At 35.3% G+C, this 16687-nt stretch overlaps 2 protein-coding genes across 2 annotated transcripts in view; one reads left to right on the forward strand and one right to left on the reverse strand.

Moving 5' to 3' along the window:
* bbs12 (Bardet-Biedl syndrome 12) overlaps nucleotides 1-16687 on the forward strand; it is a 65603-nt gene that overhangs the window by 23977 nt on the left and 24939 nt on the right. The gene's annotated exons all lie outside the window — the stretch shown is intronic.
* il21 (interleukin 21) lies at nucleotides 10043-14551 on the reverse strand. The gene is made up of 6 exons (XM_065270858.2): nucleotides 12883-14551; nucleotides 12707-12751; nucleotides 11741-11860; nucleotides 11508-11546; nucleotides 11315-11398; nucleotides 10043-10745 (listed from the first exon to the last, which is right to left on the reverse strand). The coding sequence occupies exons 1-6, from the start codon at nucleotides 13015-13017 to the stop codon at nucleotides 10725-10727; spliced, it is 444 nt and encodes a 147-aa protein (XP_065126930.1). The 5' UTR covers nucleotides 13018-14551; the 3' UTR covers nucleotides 10043-10724.

Below are 16687 nucleotides of genomic sequence, written 5' to 3' on the forward strand. Positions count from 1 at the left end.
CGTGGCATGGTTGTTGGTGCCAGACGGGCCGGTCTTAGTATTTCACAATCTGCTCAGTTACTGGGATTTTCACGCACAACCATTTCTAGGGTTTACAAAGAATGGTGTGAAAAGGGAAAAACATCCCATATGCGGCAGTCCTGTGGGTGAAAATGCCTTGCTGATGCTAGAGGTCAGAGGAGAATTGTCCGACTGATTCAAGCTCATAAAAGAGCAACTTTGACTGAAATAACCACTCGTTACAACCGAGGTATGCAGCAAAGCATTTGTGAAGCCACAACATGCACAACCTTGAGGCGGATGGGCTACAAGAGCAGAAGACCCCACCGGGTACCACTCATCTCCACTACAAATAGGAAAAAGAGGCAACAATTTGCACAAGCTCACCAAAATTGGACAGTTGAAGACTGGAAAAATGTTGCCTGGTCTGATGAGTCTCTATTTCTGTTGAGACATTCAGATGGTAGAGTCAGAATTTGGAGTAAACAGAATGAGAACATTGATCCATCATGCCTTGTTACCACTGTGCAGGCTGCTGGTGGTGGTGTAATGGTATGGGGGATGTTTTCTTGGCACACTTTAGGCCCCTTAGTGCCGGTTGGGCATCGTTTAAATGCCATAGCCTACCTGAGCATTGTTTCTGACCATGTCCATCTCTTTATGACAACCATGTACCCATCCTCTGATGGCTACTTCCAGCAGGATAATGCACCATGTCACAAAGCTCAAATCACATCAAATTGGTTTCTTGAACATGACAATGAGACAAATCTCCATCAACTGCAAGATGCTATCCTATAAATATGGGCCAATATTTCTAAAGAATGCTTTTAGCACCTTGTTGAATCAATGCCACTTAGAATTAAGGCAGTTCTGAAGGTGAAAGGGGGTCAAGCACAGTATTAGTATGGTGTTCCTATTAATACTATAGGTGACTGTATGTAACACATTTAATAACCACCAACATTTTCTGTGTTGTTTTCTTCATCTTTCATGTAAACCTGCTTTGAAACAATGAAATATGGTAAAAAAAAAGCACTATACTAATAAATGTGACTTGACTTGACATGTCCAGACCATACCTGAACAACATGTAGCCCTCTGGTTTATATGTGACCCTGATGTTTGTCATCTCTGTACTCTGGTACTGAATCAGTATCTGACCAGAGAGAAAGGTGGCTGTCCATCTGAATTCCCCAGGTTGGAAATCACATAAGGCACAAACACCTGCTGAGAGCGACTTTCTGCAGATGACAGACTGTGAGAGTTTGGTGATGTGGCTAACCACATTTCATGAGTCTGCAGTTAAACGCGTATGTTTTTGTTTTTTTCTATGTTGATTTGTGAGTGAAAGAAAAAACAACCTTTCAGGTGTTTGTGACCACAAAAGATTTCACCTTGCATCTGTCAAAGTCAAGGTGCTCAGACTGATGTATTAATAACGTAAGCTGTAATGTAAGCACAAAACTTGGGTCTGGGAAATTTTCGATGTCAACAGCTTTGCAATAATATGTTGTTGTGCTGACTAGTTGTAATTGCATGCCCAAATAACAAAAAGGTGGTGTTTACCGCCCACCACGAAAAATCTCAAATCCCCCTGGTGTTGTTGCAAACTTGTGGTGTATTTGCATTAGAAGGATTTTTTGCAAATATTTTGATAATATCATATGGATAGACACACAAGAGAGACAGATTACATGAACAAGATTTATAGACCTTTACAGCTGTAGTCACTATGTTAGGCCATTTTCTCCAGACATCAACGTTCTGGACAGGTTGCCCGAAAAGAGTCTGTGAGTTGCCTGCCAAAGGGCATTCTATTTATAGCCTCAATTTTAATATTTATTTTTTAAATATTTTTATATTAGCGTATTTGAGTAGACTATATCAAAAAAGTAGCCCTAGTGGAAAGTAGTGGATTGTTTTATCCATTGCTGTAGCCCTTGCTCACAAAAAGTTTGGAGACCCCTGCCCTATGTAAACATTTTTCATGAGCATTAAATATCTTCAGTAATTAAACTCAACGTTGTGGAAAGTGCAGAAAATGTTTGAAGCGGTTTTAAATAGAGAGAAAATAAACAGTGCTTGAGTTGATGTGCATCATTACTCTGGTTTAGTTTTGTGCAGCTGTGTCACAAACACACATCAAAACCTTAATTTTAGCCAACCATGTTTAAACAACCATCCTCTGGGAGACTTTGGCATAGGGAATGAGAATGAATGGTCTGCCAGTCCTTGTGTTCAAAGACAAACCTCACAGAACAGGTGCTACCAGATGACCACTGCCTTATCCACCTGGACACAGTTAAGAGTATATCTATAGAAGTTTTGTAAGAATAATATTTACATTAATTTAACTTTGCCTTACATGCAGTTTCCAAGACCAACAATGAAACGGTTCAAGTTATTCAAAACCTGTGTGATGAAATGCCAGTGGATGCTGCTGAGCTTAAAAAAAACACCATAAGGCAATCCATATGATTTATGTGACGGTAATAAGGATGTTTAAGAAACAAAATATTTGTTGTTATACTTACACTGTAAAAAAAGTCCGTAGAAATTTCAATGTTATTGCAGCTGGGTTGCCGGTAATTTACCGTAGATTTACATTTATGTTATTTACTGGCAAGAGTTTGTTTAAAGTTAAATAAATTTTAAATATTAACAAGTCTTTATCTTCACAGACTTGTAAATGTTTAATGTTCATTTAACTTTGAACAAACTCTTGCCAGTAAATAACATAAATGTAAATCTACGGTAAATTACCAGCAACCCAGCTGCGATTTCTACGGAATTTTTTTACAGTGTACCCTTACAAAAAATAAGTTTATTCATGTGTGCTATGGGTATAATTCCTTTAAACTAAAAATAAGAAAGTATACGTTCAGTTTACTTTTTATGTACTTCTCTAAAATTGCACTGGTGTATACTTAATCTATACTGACAGAAATGTCTAAATGTATTTGGCCTATACTTGTTTACTGACATATACTTAAAAACTATAAAGTAAATATGCAACAACGAAAGCTACATCAAGAAAGCTGCAAAAAAGCCATATGAATCAGTTCAATTGCAGTAAAAAACTAGTAGTGATGGGCACAAGACCGCCAAGTCCGAGTCAAGACCGAGTCTTTGAAGGTTTGAGACCGAGTCCGTTGGTTTTGAAAAACAGTCAAGTCCGGGTCAAGACCGAGTCTTTGAGGAAGCAAGTCTGACCATACAGTAAAAACTTGTCAGTTTTCATATTCATTGTGAATTTAATTTCGCCCCAGTTAATAATCAACAGTTATGCCTACAGACTGAACTAGATTGGGAATTGTTTAGAGGAGCAGTCTTAACGTCTTAATATGGACTTTTACTATCATTAAAAAAATCCCTAACACATGCATCATCTTCTGCCTATTTTTCTAGAGATAAATAAACGGCTCTGATGGCAGTATCTTTGCATTGCACCATGGGATGTCATTTCCAAATAATGCCCATCAACATTGCATTTTATTATTATTGTTATGTGTTGTGTGTTTTTTTATATGGCCATAAAAAAATGCGTTGGTCTCAAGGACTCGTAGTAAACCATACAGTACTAGTTAGAAGTATACTTTTTATATACTTAAAAGTGGGCCAATTTAGTCCTAAATGGTATTCAAGTAGTACACCTAGAAGTACTACAAATTAGATTTTAGTACACTTACAATAATAATAAAATAAATAATAAAAAACTTAAAGTATACTTCTTTTGCGTAAGGGTAACACCAACATTTCCCCTTCAACAGAGCTCTCAAATTTTATTCAGAAAATGTCACAGAAACATGTTTGACATACTTGCACAATTTCTTTTACAGCATTTTGGCGTTATATACAGTATGGCCCACTGTAACAACATTCTGGTTGTGTGTCAAATGGTGGCTTGGTTCATTGTGATGAGCTAGTAATGTGTTACTTATATTTGGGTCATTTGTCATTTCACATTTCTTTAAATTAAAAAGAAGAGCATATTAATTTCACTTGATGTGCTTCACCAAAACAGTCGTATAGGCTTGGGATGATGTTATGGGTAGCATGTTTAATAACAAAGGATGCGGTTTGGCTGTACCTGTATGGTAATGGGGAGAGTTGCAGGTACAGTTGTGTTAAATAAAATAGCAGTGCAACTTCAGTAACCTTATAAACCAATGTTATAAGTAATAGTTATATTTCTGAACTGGAAATGATTTACAGATGTAGTAGCGTAATAGAAAACAATAGACCCATTAGTGATGATATCTACACTACTTGTTCTGCGTTATTGACTCATTTATTGAAAGTGGCATGATCACAATAATAGCAGTGTGAAGTTCAATTGGAAATTGAGTTAATTCTGTGAAAAAACACCTACTTTTTGTCCTTTATTTAGAAAGAGGGGAAGCAAATGTTTCACCCATTGTTATAAAATATACCTGCTGCTGAATTTCTAATTAAAATAGATCATTTCATCATTGCTCAGAGGAACAATGTAATTTGATTAAAAAGTTGATTTGAGAGGGTAAAATGTATGAACTTCTTTTAAAACAGATTGAAGAATAGTCAGGATGGCAAAGATTCAGACTTTCATCACCTCTAGAAAGATCAAAGATGATCTAAAATAATCTGTAAGTATACTGTGACTGTGATCTGATTGAAGCTAAACTGTTAGCAAGAAGCCATGTTGAGCACTATTATTAAAAAAAGTAATGTGCAGAATCCCATCAACTGGACCAAAGAAAAATTGTATAACATTTTGTTGTCTGATGAGAGTAAAATTGATCTTTTGGGGTCTTGTGGTTATCGATAGGCCTTCAGGCGACCCCCGAGTACTGAATTCAAGTACACTGACAGCTAAACATGTGGTGCAAAAAGCATGGTATTGGGATGTTTTTCATACTACTGTGTTGGGCCTGTTTATCGTACTGTATACAAGGGAACATGGCTCATTTTAAATACACAGAATACTTAAAGAGATTATATTAACCTTTGTCGAAGAGGAAATTCCTCTAAAATGGGTGGTTTCAACAAGAACCCCAATCACAAAAGCAAGTAGGCAAAATCTTGATTTCAGACAGAGATGATTGAGGTAATGGAGTGGCCAGCTCAGGCCTGATCTAAACCTCATTGAAAACATGTGGGGTGACATTAAAAATGCAGTTTCTGAAGCAAAACCTAAAAAATTACATGAACTGTAGACCCTGGGCTGAAATATCTGTTTCTAGGTTGCAGAAGTTGGTTGACTCGGTTTGACACAGATGTGCTGCAGTTATAAACAACAGTGGTTATGCAATAAAATAATAGTCATTCAATAGTTTAAAGTAAAGTTAATTCTTTAAAAAATTATTCGGTTTATAAGTTGTCACTGCTATTTTTTTAACAGCTTACTTTTTAATTTTCTTTGCTTCCCTTCAAAAGATCAAGACACTTGTAAATGTTGTTAATGTTTTGATTTGGAATTAAATGTGTAATGTTTTCAATACATTTAAAATAAGGAAATAAAATCTTTTAATAACATTTCTGCCCTTTGGTCACTTTTATTAGTACACATGACACAACCTGACACTAATTGAGTGACATATCAGTGATGGGTATTGGCAAATGCTCATGTAAAGTAATATTTGTACTTTGTACTTTGATTTACTAGATGCATTTCAATTATTATTATTATATTTTGCTTATATTTTCTTCATTTACGGTGGCGGCCGGTGACTTCTTTAACGAGGGTGCAGGATGCGAAGCAGGATTTATGTCATGTGTGTGGCTCGTCAGGTCAAAATATGCAAAATATGTGTTCGACATGTCATGTGAACCTATGTGCATCACGTGTCATATCAAAATACGTGCCTGCTGCAGACGCTTCGAAGGGGTTTATGATAAAAGAGACACTCACGTTTGCCAGATACTCGCTTAATCTCATGTTTAGGGTTTAGTGTAATAGTGTTATGTGGGGGTTTTATTGAACGTGAGCATCTCTTTAATCAAACCCTTTCGACGCATATACAGCACGTATGTATTTTGATATGACGCATGGTGCACATATATTTACAACACATATTTTGACATGACCAGTCGCACACATGACACTCTGAATCCATACTTTAGCATGACAAGCCACTCAAGACACTCTGAACCCATATGTTGACATGACGAGCCACACACATGACACCATGAACCCATATTTTGACATGACGAGCCACACACATGACACTCTGAACCCATATTTTGACATGACGAGCCACACACATGACACCCTGAACCTATATTTTGACATGACGAGCCACACATGCCACTCTGAACCCATATTTTACCATGACGAGCCACACACATGACACCCTGAACCCACATGACGAGCCGCACATACAACACTCTGAACCCTTGTTGACATGACGAGCCACACACATGACACCCTGAACCCATATTTTGACATGACAAGCCACACACACATTTATTATTTTTATTCATCTTTTTATGGTTTCCATACGTAGTTGTATATTCTGTAATTGTATACAGCTTTATATTCTGTATTTTTTCTCAGGGGTTCTATAAAAAAACCTTACATGACAAAATTTACATTTCGGGTGAGAAAATTCTTTAAAAATGCAAGAGTGTGTTTTCTTTTTAACTTTAACAACACACGTGATCATGGTTGTTTTAATGATGTTTTAAATTAATTGATAAATAATGACCAAAATGTATGGTGTAGATCTAAATTAATTGTATCAATGTTTGGGAATTTAGCCATCTGTATTTCTTATGTGGTGGGGTGAGAGATGACAAACGCATTGAGTTTTCTTTTATTTAAACAAAATAAACTCAAATACTCATGAAGAGGTTTAAAGTAATAAAATAAAGGCGTGGTGTAATTAATGGATTTAATACAGGTAAAGAAGCGGAGTTACGTTACCTGCACGCTCCCCTCTCGCGGTACTTTGACGTCATGGGTCGATCGGTCTTCGCAGCGCCGCATGACGTCGAATACACCCCAGGATTGACCTAAGATTGACTGTGTGACAAAATACCACATTGCAGCAGATGTGTTTATAGTGTTTATTATGGCAATTAACCACAAATCTGATTATTAGACCGTCTCAGATATTCTAGTGATGCAACTTCAACGCAGTAGGACCTGTTAACACCGCGATAAGATGACCAGTAACCACATGAGATAACGTAAATTAGAAAGAATAGCCACTGCAACAGGCATTTAACGGGTTGTTAAAGATCATTATGTTTCTTCATGGAAAACATCTCGACGGTTCTTACAACAGCCGTGGCGTCGACGACACAATAATGACCTTTGACTTACAAGATGGCGGCGATTTTGATGTACCTGAGCTGTCAAATGAGGTAAATACTTTATGATCAATTTGATGAATGATGTGTGTAAATACCTTATTTTACTTAAGTGACCTGTATGAATTTTAGCGTTAGAGTTAGAAAACTTAAAGGCATCAAAATACATTAGCATAATGCAACATAAAGTAATACTGGGAGTTAACGTCATAATAAACATTAATGAGCAGAAAGCTTCCCCAGCAGAGGGCGCAAATGCTTCACTTTACGACACAACCTGCCCTCACATCCTGTAGCCTACTGTAGATTTACGGTATATAATCATATCTTTGAAGAATTTGGGTTATTTGTAATGATAATTGATAAATTGTGATAATGTTGATTCATTGTTAGCAATGTAAAATGAAGTTAAACGCTATAAAGTTAGAAATTAGTCAAATTTGTCTTGCTGTCTGCTGATCTTGTTTGACAGTTTTGATTGTCAGCTCAGTCCACTAGGGGGGAACTAAATAACTTAGCTAAATATTATGAGATGGATTCGGAACTTTAAAAACACTAAACCTTTTTTGTGACATACTTGTGATATTTAAATAAATAAGGACAGTGGTTTGTCAATGAAAACTGATGCTTATAGATGTCACTATAGCTGGCATCTGTTGCTATGGTTACCTCCTCACACTATTCTGTTCATGACTGATAATCTTTAAAAAAATATTTACTTGTACTTTTGTTTAAGTTGTGTTTAGATGCACAGTTGAGAGGTATGCAGCTGCAACTTTACGTTTTTAAAGGGATAGTTGGCCCAAAAATTTAAATTCTGTCATAATTTTCTCACCCTTATGTTGTTACAAACCTGTATAAAAAAATTTGTTCTGCTAAACACATAGGAAGATATTTTGAGCAATGTTTGTAACCAAACTAGGGATGCATAACGATTTATAGCAGAATAAAAGTTTTTGTTTACATCATATGTGTGAACTGTGTATAATAACTGTATAGATAAATGCACACACATGCATATAATATTTAACAAATGTTTACATGTGTATATTTATGTATAATTTATATTATATATAAATATAAATACTTAAAGGTATAGCGGAAGATTTTCTTTTTCTGGGTGGAGCATCAAGACTATTGGTCATCCCAGTTGTTAATCATTTTGATGATATGTTGACAAAAGGCAGTCGTACATGCTCGTCCCTAGGTTTGTTTTCTGCACATGCGCACTTTCAGGTGTATATGTGTGGTTGGCTACGGCTTCAGCCATTCATTGAAGCTTGCTTTCTCACCGTGTTTTTTAATGTCTGAGGTTCGCAAGAGAAAAAGTGTCTATGAATTGCATGACTAGAAGAGAAAGGCCTCTGAAGAAAAAAAACAAGAACAGAAAATCTTGCGCTATACCTTTAATATATACATTTTTAAAATATATAAATAATTTTTCTTAAAATTATACATGCATGTGTGCATGCATATTTATATATACAGAATTATTATACACAGTTCACACACACATATATAATGTTAACAAAAACTTATATTCTGGTATAGATTAATTGCGATTATTCGCTATCACTCCCTAAACCAAACTGTTTTTAAGCCCAATTGACTTCCATATTAGTAGACTATGGAAGTCAATGGTGCTTCTGTTTTCTGCTTCGTTACAATTATCTTTCTTTGTGTTTAGTAGAACAAATAAATGTATGCAGGTTTGTAACAACAACATGAGGATGAGTAAACAATGACAGAATTTTAATTTTTGGTCAACTATCCTTTTAACCCTGCCTCACAATTTAATAAGCTTTTTAAATATTGCGAACAACTAGTCGGAAGATATTTTGAGGAATGTTTGCAACCAATTCATTCGTGAAACAAATTCACCTCCATAATATTCTTATGAAACTCAATGGGGCCTCTGATCAGATTGGTTATAAACAATCCTCAAAATATCTTCCTTCATGTTCATCAGAACAAAGACATTTATACAGGTTTGTAACAACATGAGAGTGAGTAAATGATGAACAAATTTTCATTTTTGGGTGAACTATCCCTTCAAGAAGGTTTTGTGGTCCATAGCTCAAATGGTAGCATAGTGTTAGCAACACACAACCATGGGTTTGATTCCTTGGGAAGACACATACTGATAAAAATGTAAAGATTTAACTACAAATAATGTTCTGGTTATAAAACACTTCATGTACTGCAAAAATGCAAAAACTTTCTTACTTAGTATTTTTGTCTTGTTTTCAGAATAAATATCTAAAAATTCTTAAATCAAGATGTATTTTCTTGATGAGCAAAATGACGTAGGAAAATAAGTCTAATTTTTAGACAAAAAATATACATTTTAAGTGAATTTGTGCTTAAAGCAAGCAAAAATATCTGCCAATGGGGTGAGAAAATTTAGCTTGAATTAAATGTTTAAGAAAAAAGAAAATTTATTTCAAGATTTTTTCCCTCACCCCATTGGCAGATATTTTTGCTTGTTTTACGCACAAATTTACTTAAATTGTACAGTTTTATCTGAAAACTAGACTTAATTTCTTAAGTCATTTTGCTCATCAAGAAAATACATCTTGATTTAAGAATTTTTAGATATTTCTACTGAAAACAAGACAAAAACACTAAGTAAGAAAGTCATTTTTGCAGTGTAGTTTTGGGACACTTATGTCCACCCCAAATAACAGTCACAGACATTTTACAAATGTAAAAAATAATTTTATTTTTAAATAAATACCATCCAAAACACAATACATACATCTCAATGTGAGATATCAGTGTTTATCTGATCTATAAAAGTGCCTTTCCTGACAGACATTAAAAATATAATGTATTGTCAAGATACATAACCGTGAAAATAGTGGCCCAGCCTGTGAAAACCCAGCTAAAGTCTTTTTTTTTTGTAATTTACTGTTTTCTACTTAAAATTATCCTGCAACATTCTGTGAAAATATAACCTTGATATATTTAATATTGACTGAGTAAGATCAATGTAAAATCAAGCTTTGATGCATTGGATTATAAGACTTTACCCTGGATTTCAAAGACAGGGTCACATTTCAACTAAAAAGCACTTTTTATCTTTTATCTTAATCTTCGGTAGGGAAACCACCCTAAAGTTTCTTTCCAGGAACAGTCACATTATTAAAACAGCAGTTTGATGATCTCAACACAAGGTGGTGCGACAAACTTCTCATTTGACAAAATTGAAGCCGTTTAAGTTAACTTAAAAACATCTGCATTACTGTTCAGCCAGCTGTCCTATAACAGATCTCTTAATAAAACACGAAAATGCAACGGATCTCAAAATAAACACGAAAATGTTCAATAAATAAGTAATAAATAGAAAGGCAGGATCTCAGAGCAGCGGCGCAGTTGGGGGACTCTGCTGTGGTAGTGTCATGTACACTTTCTCATTGTACTCATCTCTATTGCAGTCTGACGAAGATCTAGAGAAAGAAGAAAGTGGGACGTTACTCACTGTTTGATATTTTTGCTCATTGCAGAACATGCTAAGTAAAATCTATCAGTTTTTATTACCGGTAAAACCAAAGCAATACACCGCACGGTTGAATCTCACGACAACATGGGTTACGTTTCATTTCAGTTGAGTTTTTTCATTGCATCATCATTATTGGACAAATAGTCCTATAGCTTTGGTTTGGCTTGCATTTTAGATTTCTTCCAGCTATTTGGGGCTAGGAAGAACCAATAAATATAACCAAATTTTTTTCATTGAACATGAAGCAGTACAATTGTCCAACAGGTTCCAGTTACACAAAATTAAGTATTATGGTGCAAAAAAAGTGATGTCCACATATGTGAACATACCAGGTCTTAGCAGGTGAATTGGATTTAATGATGTCATAATGATGCAGTCATTCTTAATGGGTGTATGCATTCTGTAGATTTGTTTATCCAAAGCATTGCATTACATATATTAGTAATATATCAGAGTTGCAAAGACATGTGGTTTTATAAAAATAAAAAATAAAATTAAGTTCTGCATTGCACTAACCTTTTGCAAGAGAGTGTGAAAGTTCTCTAAAAACTTATGTCTGTGAACCAGGGGGTACGAGTCACATGCTTTGCACTGGGCTTTCTGAAACACAGCGTTATACATGCATGTCAAAACAATGGACTTGTATATTAAATTCTGTAATGGATCTTTTTACAATATGTTTGTATTCAGCAGTTGCTTTGTTTCTCACCTCTGTCTCTTCTCGACTGCAACTGGACACACTCTTAACCTTTACAAACAAGAATCAACACATATTAGAAAACTTGTAAACATGGCTTTACAGACTACACTTATTGTTAACTCATTGTCAAAATGTTTAATGCTCTCTAAAAGTGTAAAACATTGCAATTACAAGATGAACAATTGTTTTTGACATCTGGATGCAAATACACAAAATATAATTTATAATTTACATCCACTCACAATTAATGTTTTGCCTAGATTCCTGTTGATCCATATCTGTGACATCTTCACCTTGTCATTGACAGGAATGTCAATCACTTTGGATCGAAAACATTTGAGAGCAGATGCAATACAGCAGTCCTGTTCAGATAAACAAACAACAGAAAGATGAATATTTAAAAATGAATGTATTGCCAAAGCATTTGCAGCTCGCTGTGTACAAATAGTGCAAATAAAAGTAAATAAAAATAATACAAAGTATAGATTCCAACATTTAAAGTAAAATAGTAAGTTATAAAAATAAAAAAAGAATAAGAACAAAAATCTGTCTCTCTCTCTCTCTCTCTCTCTCTCTCTCTCTTTCTTCTGTCAGTACTAGATGTAAATATCTATACATCTCAACTTCCTGTTCTGCTTTTAACAGAAACCATTTTTTTCAGTGTTTTGCAGAACTTTAGATAATGAACATACATGTTGTCTTTTGCGAAATCAGAAAAAGTTTCATTTAACCCTTCAGATGTTTTCTAAAAAGTAGACTGCAGTATTTTTCACATCACTCATCAGATTTCACCTAAACAAAGCGACGAAGCGACCGTCTCCCTTTGCAAAATGATGCAAAGAAAGGAGTTGCTTGTAAGGAAAACTATGACTAAAATGAAGTTAAAAGGTTTGTTTCTCCATAGAGTTTAGCTTTCATTGAAACACAGATTGTTTGAATGAAATCCACCCACATATTATGAAATGTAAATCGTTCAGTCGTGGTTTGAATGCGTTTCTGCAGATTAAGACGTTCGAGCGAAACCAGGCTGTTATTTAAGGTGGGCTGTGTAACAATGAGTTAAATCCTGTTCCAATTCACTGAATCATGCAACAACCGCTACGAATCAATAAACCTACGGCAGTAAATTGTGGTCGCCAATTAAAAAGCCAAAGTACAACACATCATCCAGACCTTGTTTAAAAAACAGTCGGTTAACTTTTTCTTACCTCTATATCATTGACAGTAGGCGAGTGGATCTGCATATTATTGTCCTTTTTTAGATAAAACACAAACACAAAAAGAACCCATCAGTCAGTATCGTTCAGGACGCTCAGTGTAAATGTGTAAATAAACACAGTGATGTATTTTTAAGCCATCGGCAGAGCATCAGAAATCATCATACCTGTCCTTTGCTCCATTCCTTTATCTTCTTGAGTTCATTCATAGCTTTGTTGAGCGTCAGGACGGTCGGAGAATCTTCAGCCGTCGCTACGACCCAACACGTCACTGCGAACAGAATGCAAATAAATGTCTTCATCTTTCAGCTCTTTGCTTTCTCTATTGCAGCTTTGTTTGTCCTTCATACTGTCAACAGGTAGAGATTCACCTTTATATAAGAATCCTTGGGGACCCAGGAAAACCGCTTGTTTGTGGAGATTGGAAATCTAGAGGGACGGACAGTGGGTAATGACTTTTTTCTTTTCCACTGGCCTTCGTCACGACTGTCAATCGAGAAAGATGTAATCGAGAGGCGCGTGCGCGGGGGTGTACGGATGCGTCGTGTGTGTTTCTGTTTGTGTGCATGCGTGTTTGTGTGTGTGCATGAACCTGACCCAGACTTTCTGCACACTTGGCAGGAAACTACAAAATGCTGTCAGTTCCTTTTCTCAATATGAATCAGCATCGGCACTGTTTGTGTGTGTGTGTGTGTGAAAGAGAGACTACAAGTACAAATGGTTATGACAAAGGTGCTTTTTGCTTTGTGGCCTTACCCACAAACCATATTGATTATGGAGAAAAACAGGAAGTTGAATGTACTGTTCATCTTGTGAGATAAGAATAGCTCACTGTAGTATCCAACCAATCCTTTGGCTGATGGAAAAGACATTATCTCAGATAAATGACAGAAAGATGTTGGGATGTGGATGAGAACGAATGGCGTGACGTGTTTAGCATGCACACGACTGCGGTATCAGGGGCCAGTTTCACAGTATCGTGACACGCTTTGAAAGGCCCGATCGCTTGTACGCATCATAGAACAGGAAGTGAGGTCATGTGCATGGGCATGTGAAACAACCCCTCCTCCGGCCAATCAGAAGAGTCTGGTGGCATTGAAAAGGAAGTTGTGGGTGACGGTTGTTAGATGTCATAGTGACACCACAGCAGGGGAAGGCCCTCAGTGACCCCCGGGGCCGTGGATGAAGCCGTACTGGGGATTCCTTCAGTTTACCTCTCGGTGATCATGGAAGCGTTCAGGTGAAAATGAAATGATTCAGAAGTTTCCTCTTTCAGTTATGTCAAGAACTGAATGATTTCCCTTCACCTGGAAAGCAAAATGCTATGTGGGTAGGGGGTATCTAAAGTTAAAATAGCGAGTCATTGCATGATTGCAACTTATAATATTCCAAATAAAGTAAGTTTATTGCATTGGTGTGCGTTTGTGAGCTGGGCAGATTGACGGTATCTGTGGCTGATGATGTAAAACCCAAAAAGTGTTGGAGGTGTGAGAAGAGATATTAGGGCTGGGGTTAAAACACAGCCAAGATAATTTTACATATTCGGTTTTTGATGTCACTGATTTAGATTTTTAGAGTCTGACGTTGTTATATGATTGTCATGAAAAAACACAACCAAAATGTCACCTTGCATGCATGTGAAAACCCATATGAAATCATTATTCTGTGATTTACATAATGTAAATAGCATTTTTCGAATATATAATTTTTTTTTTGACTGAGTAAGATCATTTTAAAGATTAAAATCAAACGTTGCTGCTCCAAATCTCATCATCAGATTTTGAGACTTTAGCTTGAACTTCACAGACAGGCTCAAAAATGTTTCTCACAAAAACATATTGCGGATGCAGATGTCATCTGCCGATGATCCAAATCAACAGGAAATTAACATGTGGTATTATGCGATATTGGTGCGTGTTAAAAAAGTAAATTTTTGTCATTCTTTCATCATAATGTATTAACTTATTGTAATAACTGAAATGACTTTCATTGAATGTCAAAAACCCCCTTTATTTCTCAACCTCTGTCCTCGATCCTTTCTCTGTTTTGTCACGTCATGTCCATTTCTTCTCGTCTAGATGTGGGAAGCAATGATTCAGACAATAAAGAAATATTATTAGACACATTATTGGCAATGTTTAAATATCTTAAACATCTGAGGATAAGGCCTATTTCTTCTAGAGATGGACAGATACATCTAACAATTATGCAACATTTGCATTAATAGATTTGGCAGACTTGCAGTGCATTACAAGGTATAATTTTTATCAATACCTGTAAAAAGTGAGTAAAAAGTTAATTCAATTGGTAAAACCTAAAAATGTAAGTTTATTCAACTTAAAATTTTCACCTAAACTGAAATTTTAAGTTGCATAAACTAAACTTTTTTTTAGATGTTACCAATTTAAGTAATTTTTTAAGTTGATCCAACTATTCACTTTTTACAGTTTATGTGTGATATTTGGGTTTGAACAAGTGACCTTTTGCACTGTTAACACAATGACCTCGACCAATGAGCCACACGGGAGCAAGAAGTGTCGAATATTTGTAATAATCTCAAATAGTGAATAGTTACATTTAGACATAAACAGGACATCTTCATCTTCACCTTTCCTTCTTCCATCTGAAAATGTAAACATTTGTGACCCTGACTCTAGGGTCTAGGCTAGGTTATTTTTGACCCATAATGGGTAAAGATTGGACAGAACACATAATGGGTTAAAATGACCCAATGTTGGGTTGTTGTTAAACAACCAAGGTTTATAATAACCCAGCAGTGTTAAAATAGGAATAGGAAGTTTTGTGTTATCCTATTTAACACATTATGTGTCATTTCGTATAAATTTCTAGTTCAAATAATATAAAGGAATAACAATAGATGTGTTTTCCTTAACTAGACACAAGATGTGTTATTTTAACACATTCGTTTTAAGAGTGTAGCAGTAGCCAACAATACATTGTATGAGTCAAAATTATAGATTTTTGTAGATGCAAAAAAATAATTAGAACACATAACACAAAGTGTTTCTCCGTATCTGATTTTAATCTTGAGTACCTGTAGAGTAGTATTACTTCATTCATATCTTCAAAGAGTCTTCAGTTTTATCAGATTTATAAAAGACAGATAAGCTGTACTACTATTTTCCCAAAAAAAAAACAGGCCCCTGGAGGTGTACCGTGGGTGGAGTGAGTCACGGTCAATGACATACACAAAACTTTATTTTATTAACTTATGATTCCCTATGTGTTCATGTCATTTACATTATATGCACTTACGCAACGATTTCCAGCAAAACGCAAACACAGGTAAAGTGCCCATATAAGGACTTCCACTGTACATCCAGCACTGAAATTGCCCATAAAAGAAAAAAGCAAGATTGAAACGTATGAATCTTTTATGTTTGAAAAAAATCATGATCGAAAACGATAATGTTTCATGAAGATATTTTGTATATTTCCTAACATAAATATATCAAAACGTTATTTTTGTGAGTGGATGCAGTTGCTAAGTATTTTATTTGGACAACTTTAGATAATTTTCTCAATATTTATTTTGTACCCTCAGATTCAATATTTTCAAATAGCCAAATATCGTCCTATCCTAATAAACCGTACATCAATTGAAAGCTTATTTATTCACACGGATACATTTTATTTTAAAAAAATTGATTTTGTGGTATTAAATCTTAGTTTGTTTGCATCTAATCAAAGCAACAAATTGCTGTGTTTTCTATCAGGATGTTTGTTGTAATTATAAAATAAAAATATAGCAATTTCCCTTTTTCCATAATTTTACCTTTTTTGATGACTAACTTCTCAAAAGTCCCAAACTCTTTTCTATTATTTGCATACAGCAATGATGTGACACAGTGGAAGCTAAATCTAGAGTAGTTAGACAGTGTTTGTATGTGAGGCAAAAACAGATTTGTTGTTCGCCTTAAAACTGATGCGCAATGTTTTCCATTGAAGGAA

The sequence above is a fragment of the Paramisgurnus dabryanus genome, chromosome 16 (genome assembly GCF_030506205.2).
Source record: "Paramisgurnus dabryanus chromosome 16, PD_genome_1.1, whole genome shotgun sequence".
Lineage (NCBI taxonomy): Eukaryota > Metazoa > Chordata > Actinopteri > Cypriniformes > Cobitidae > Paramisgurnus > Paramisgurnus dabryanus.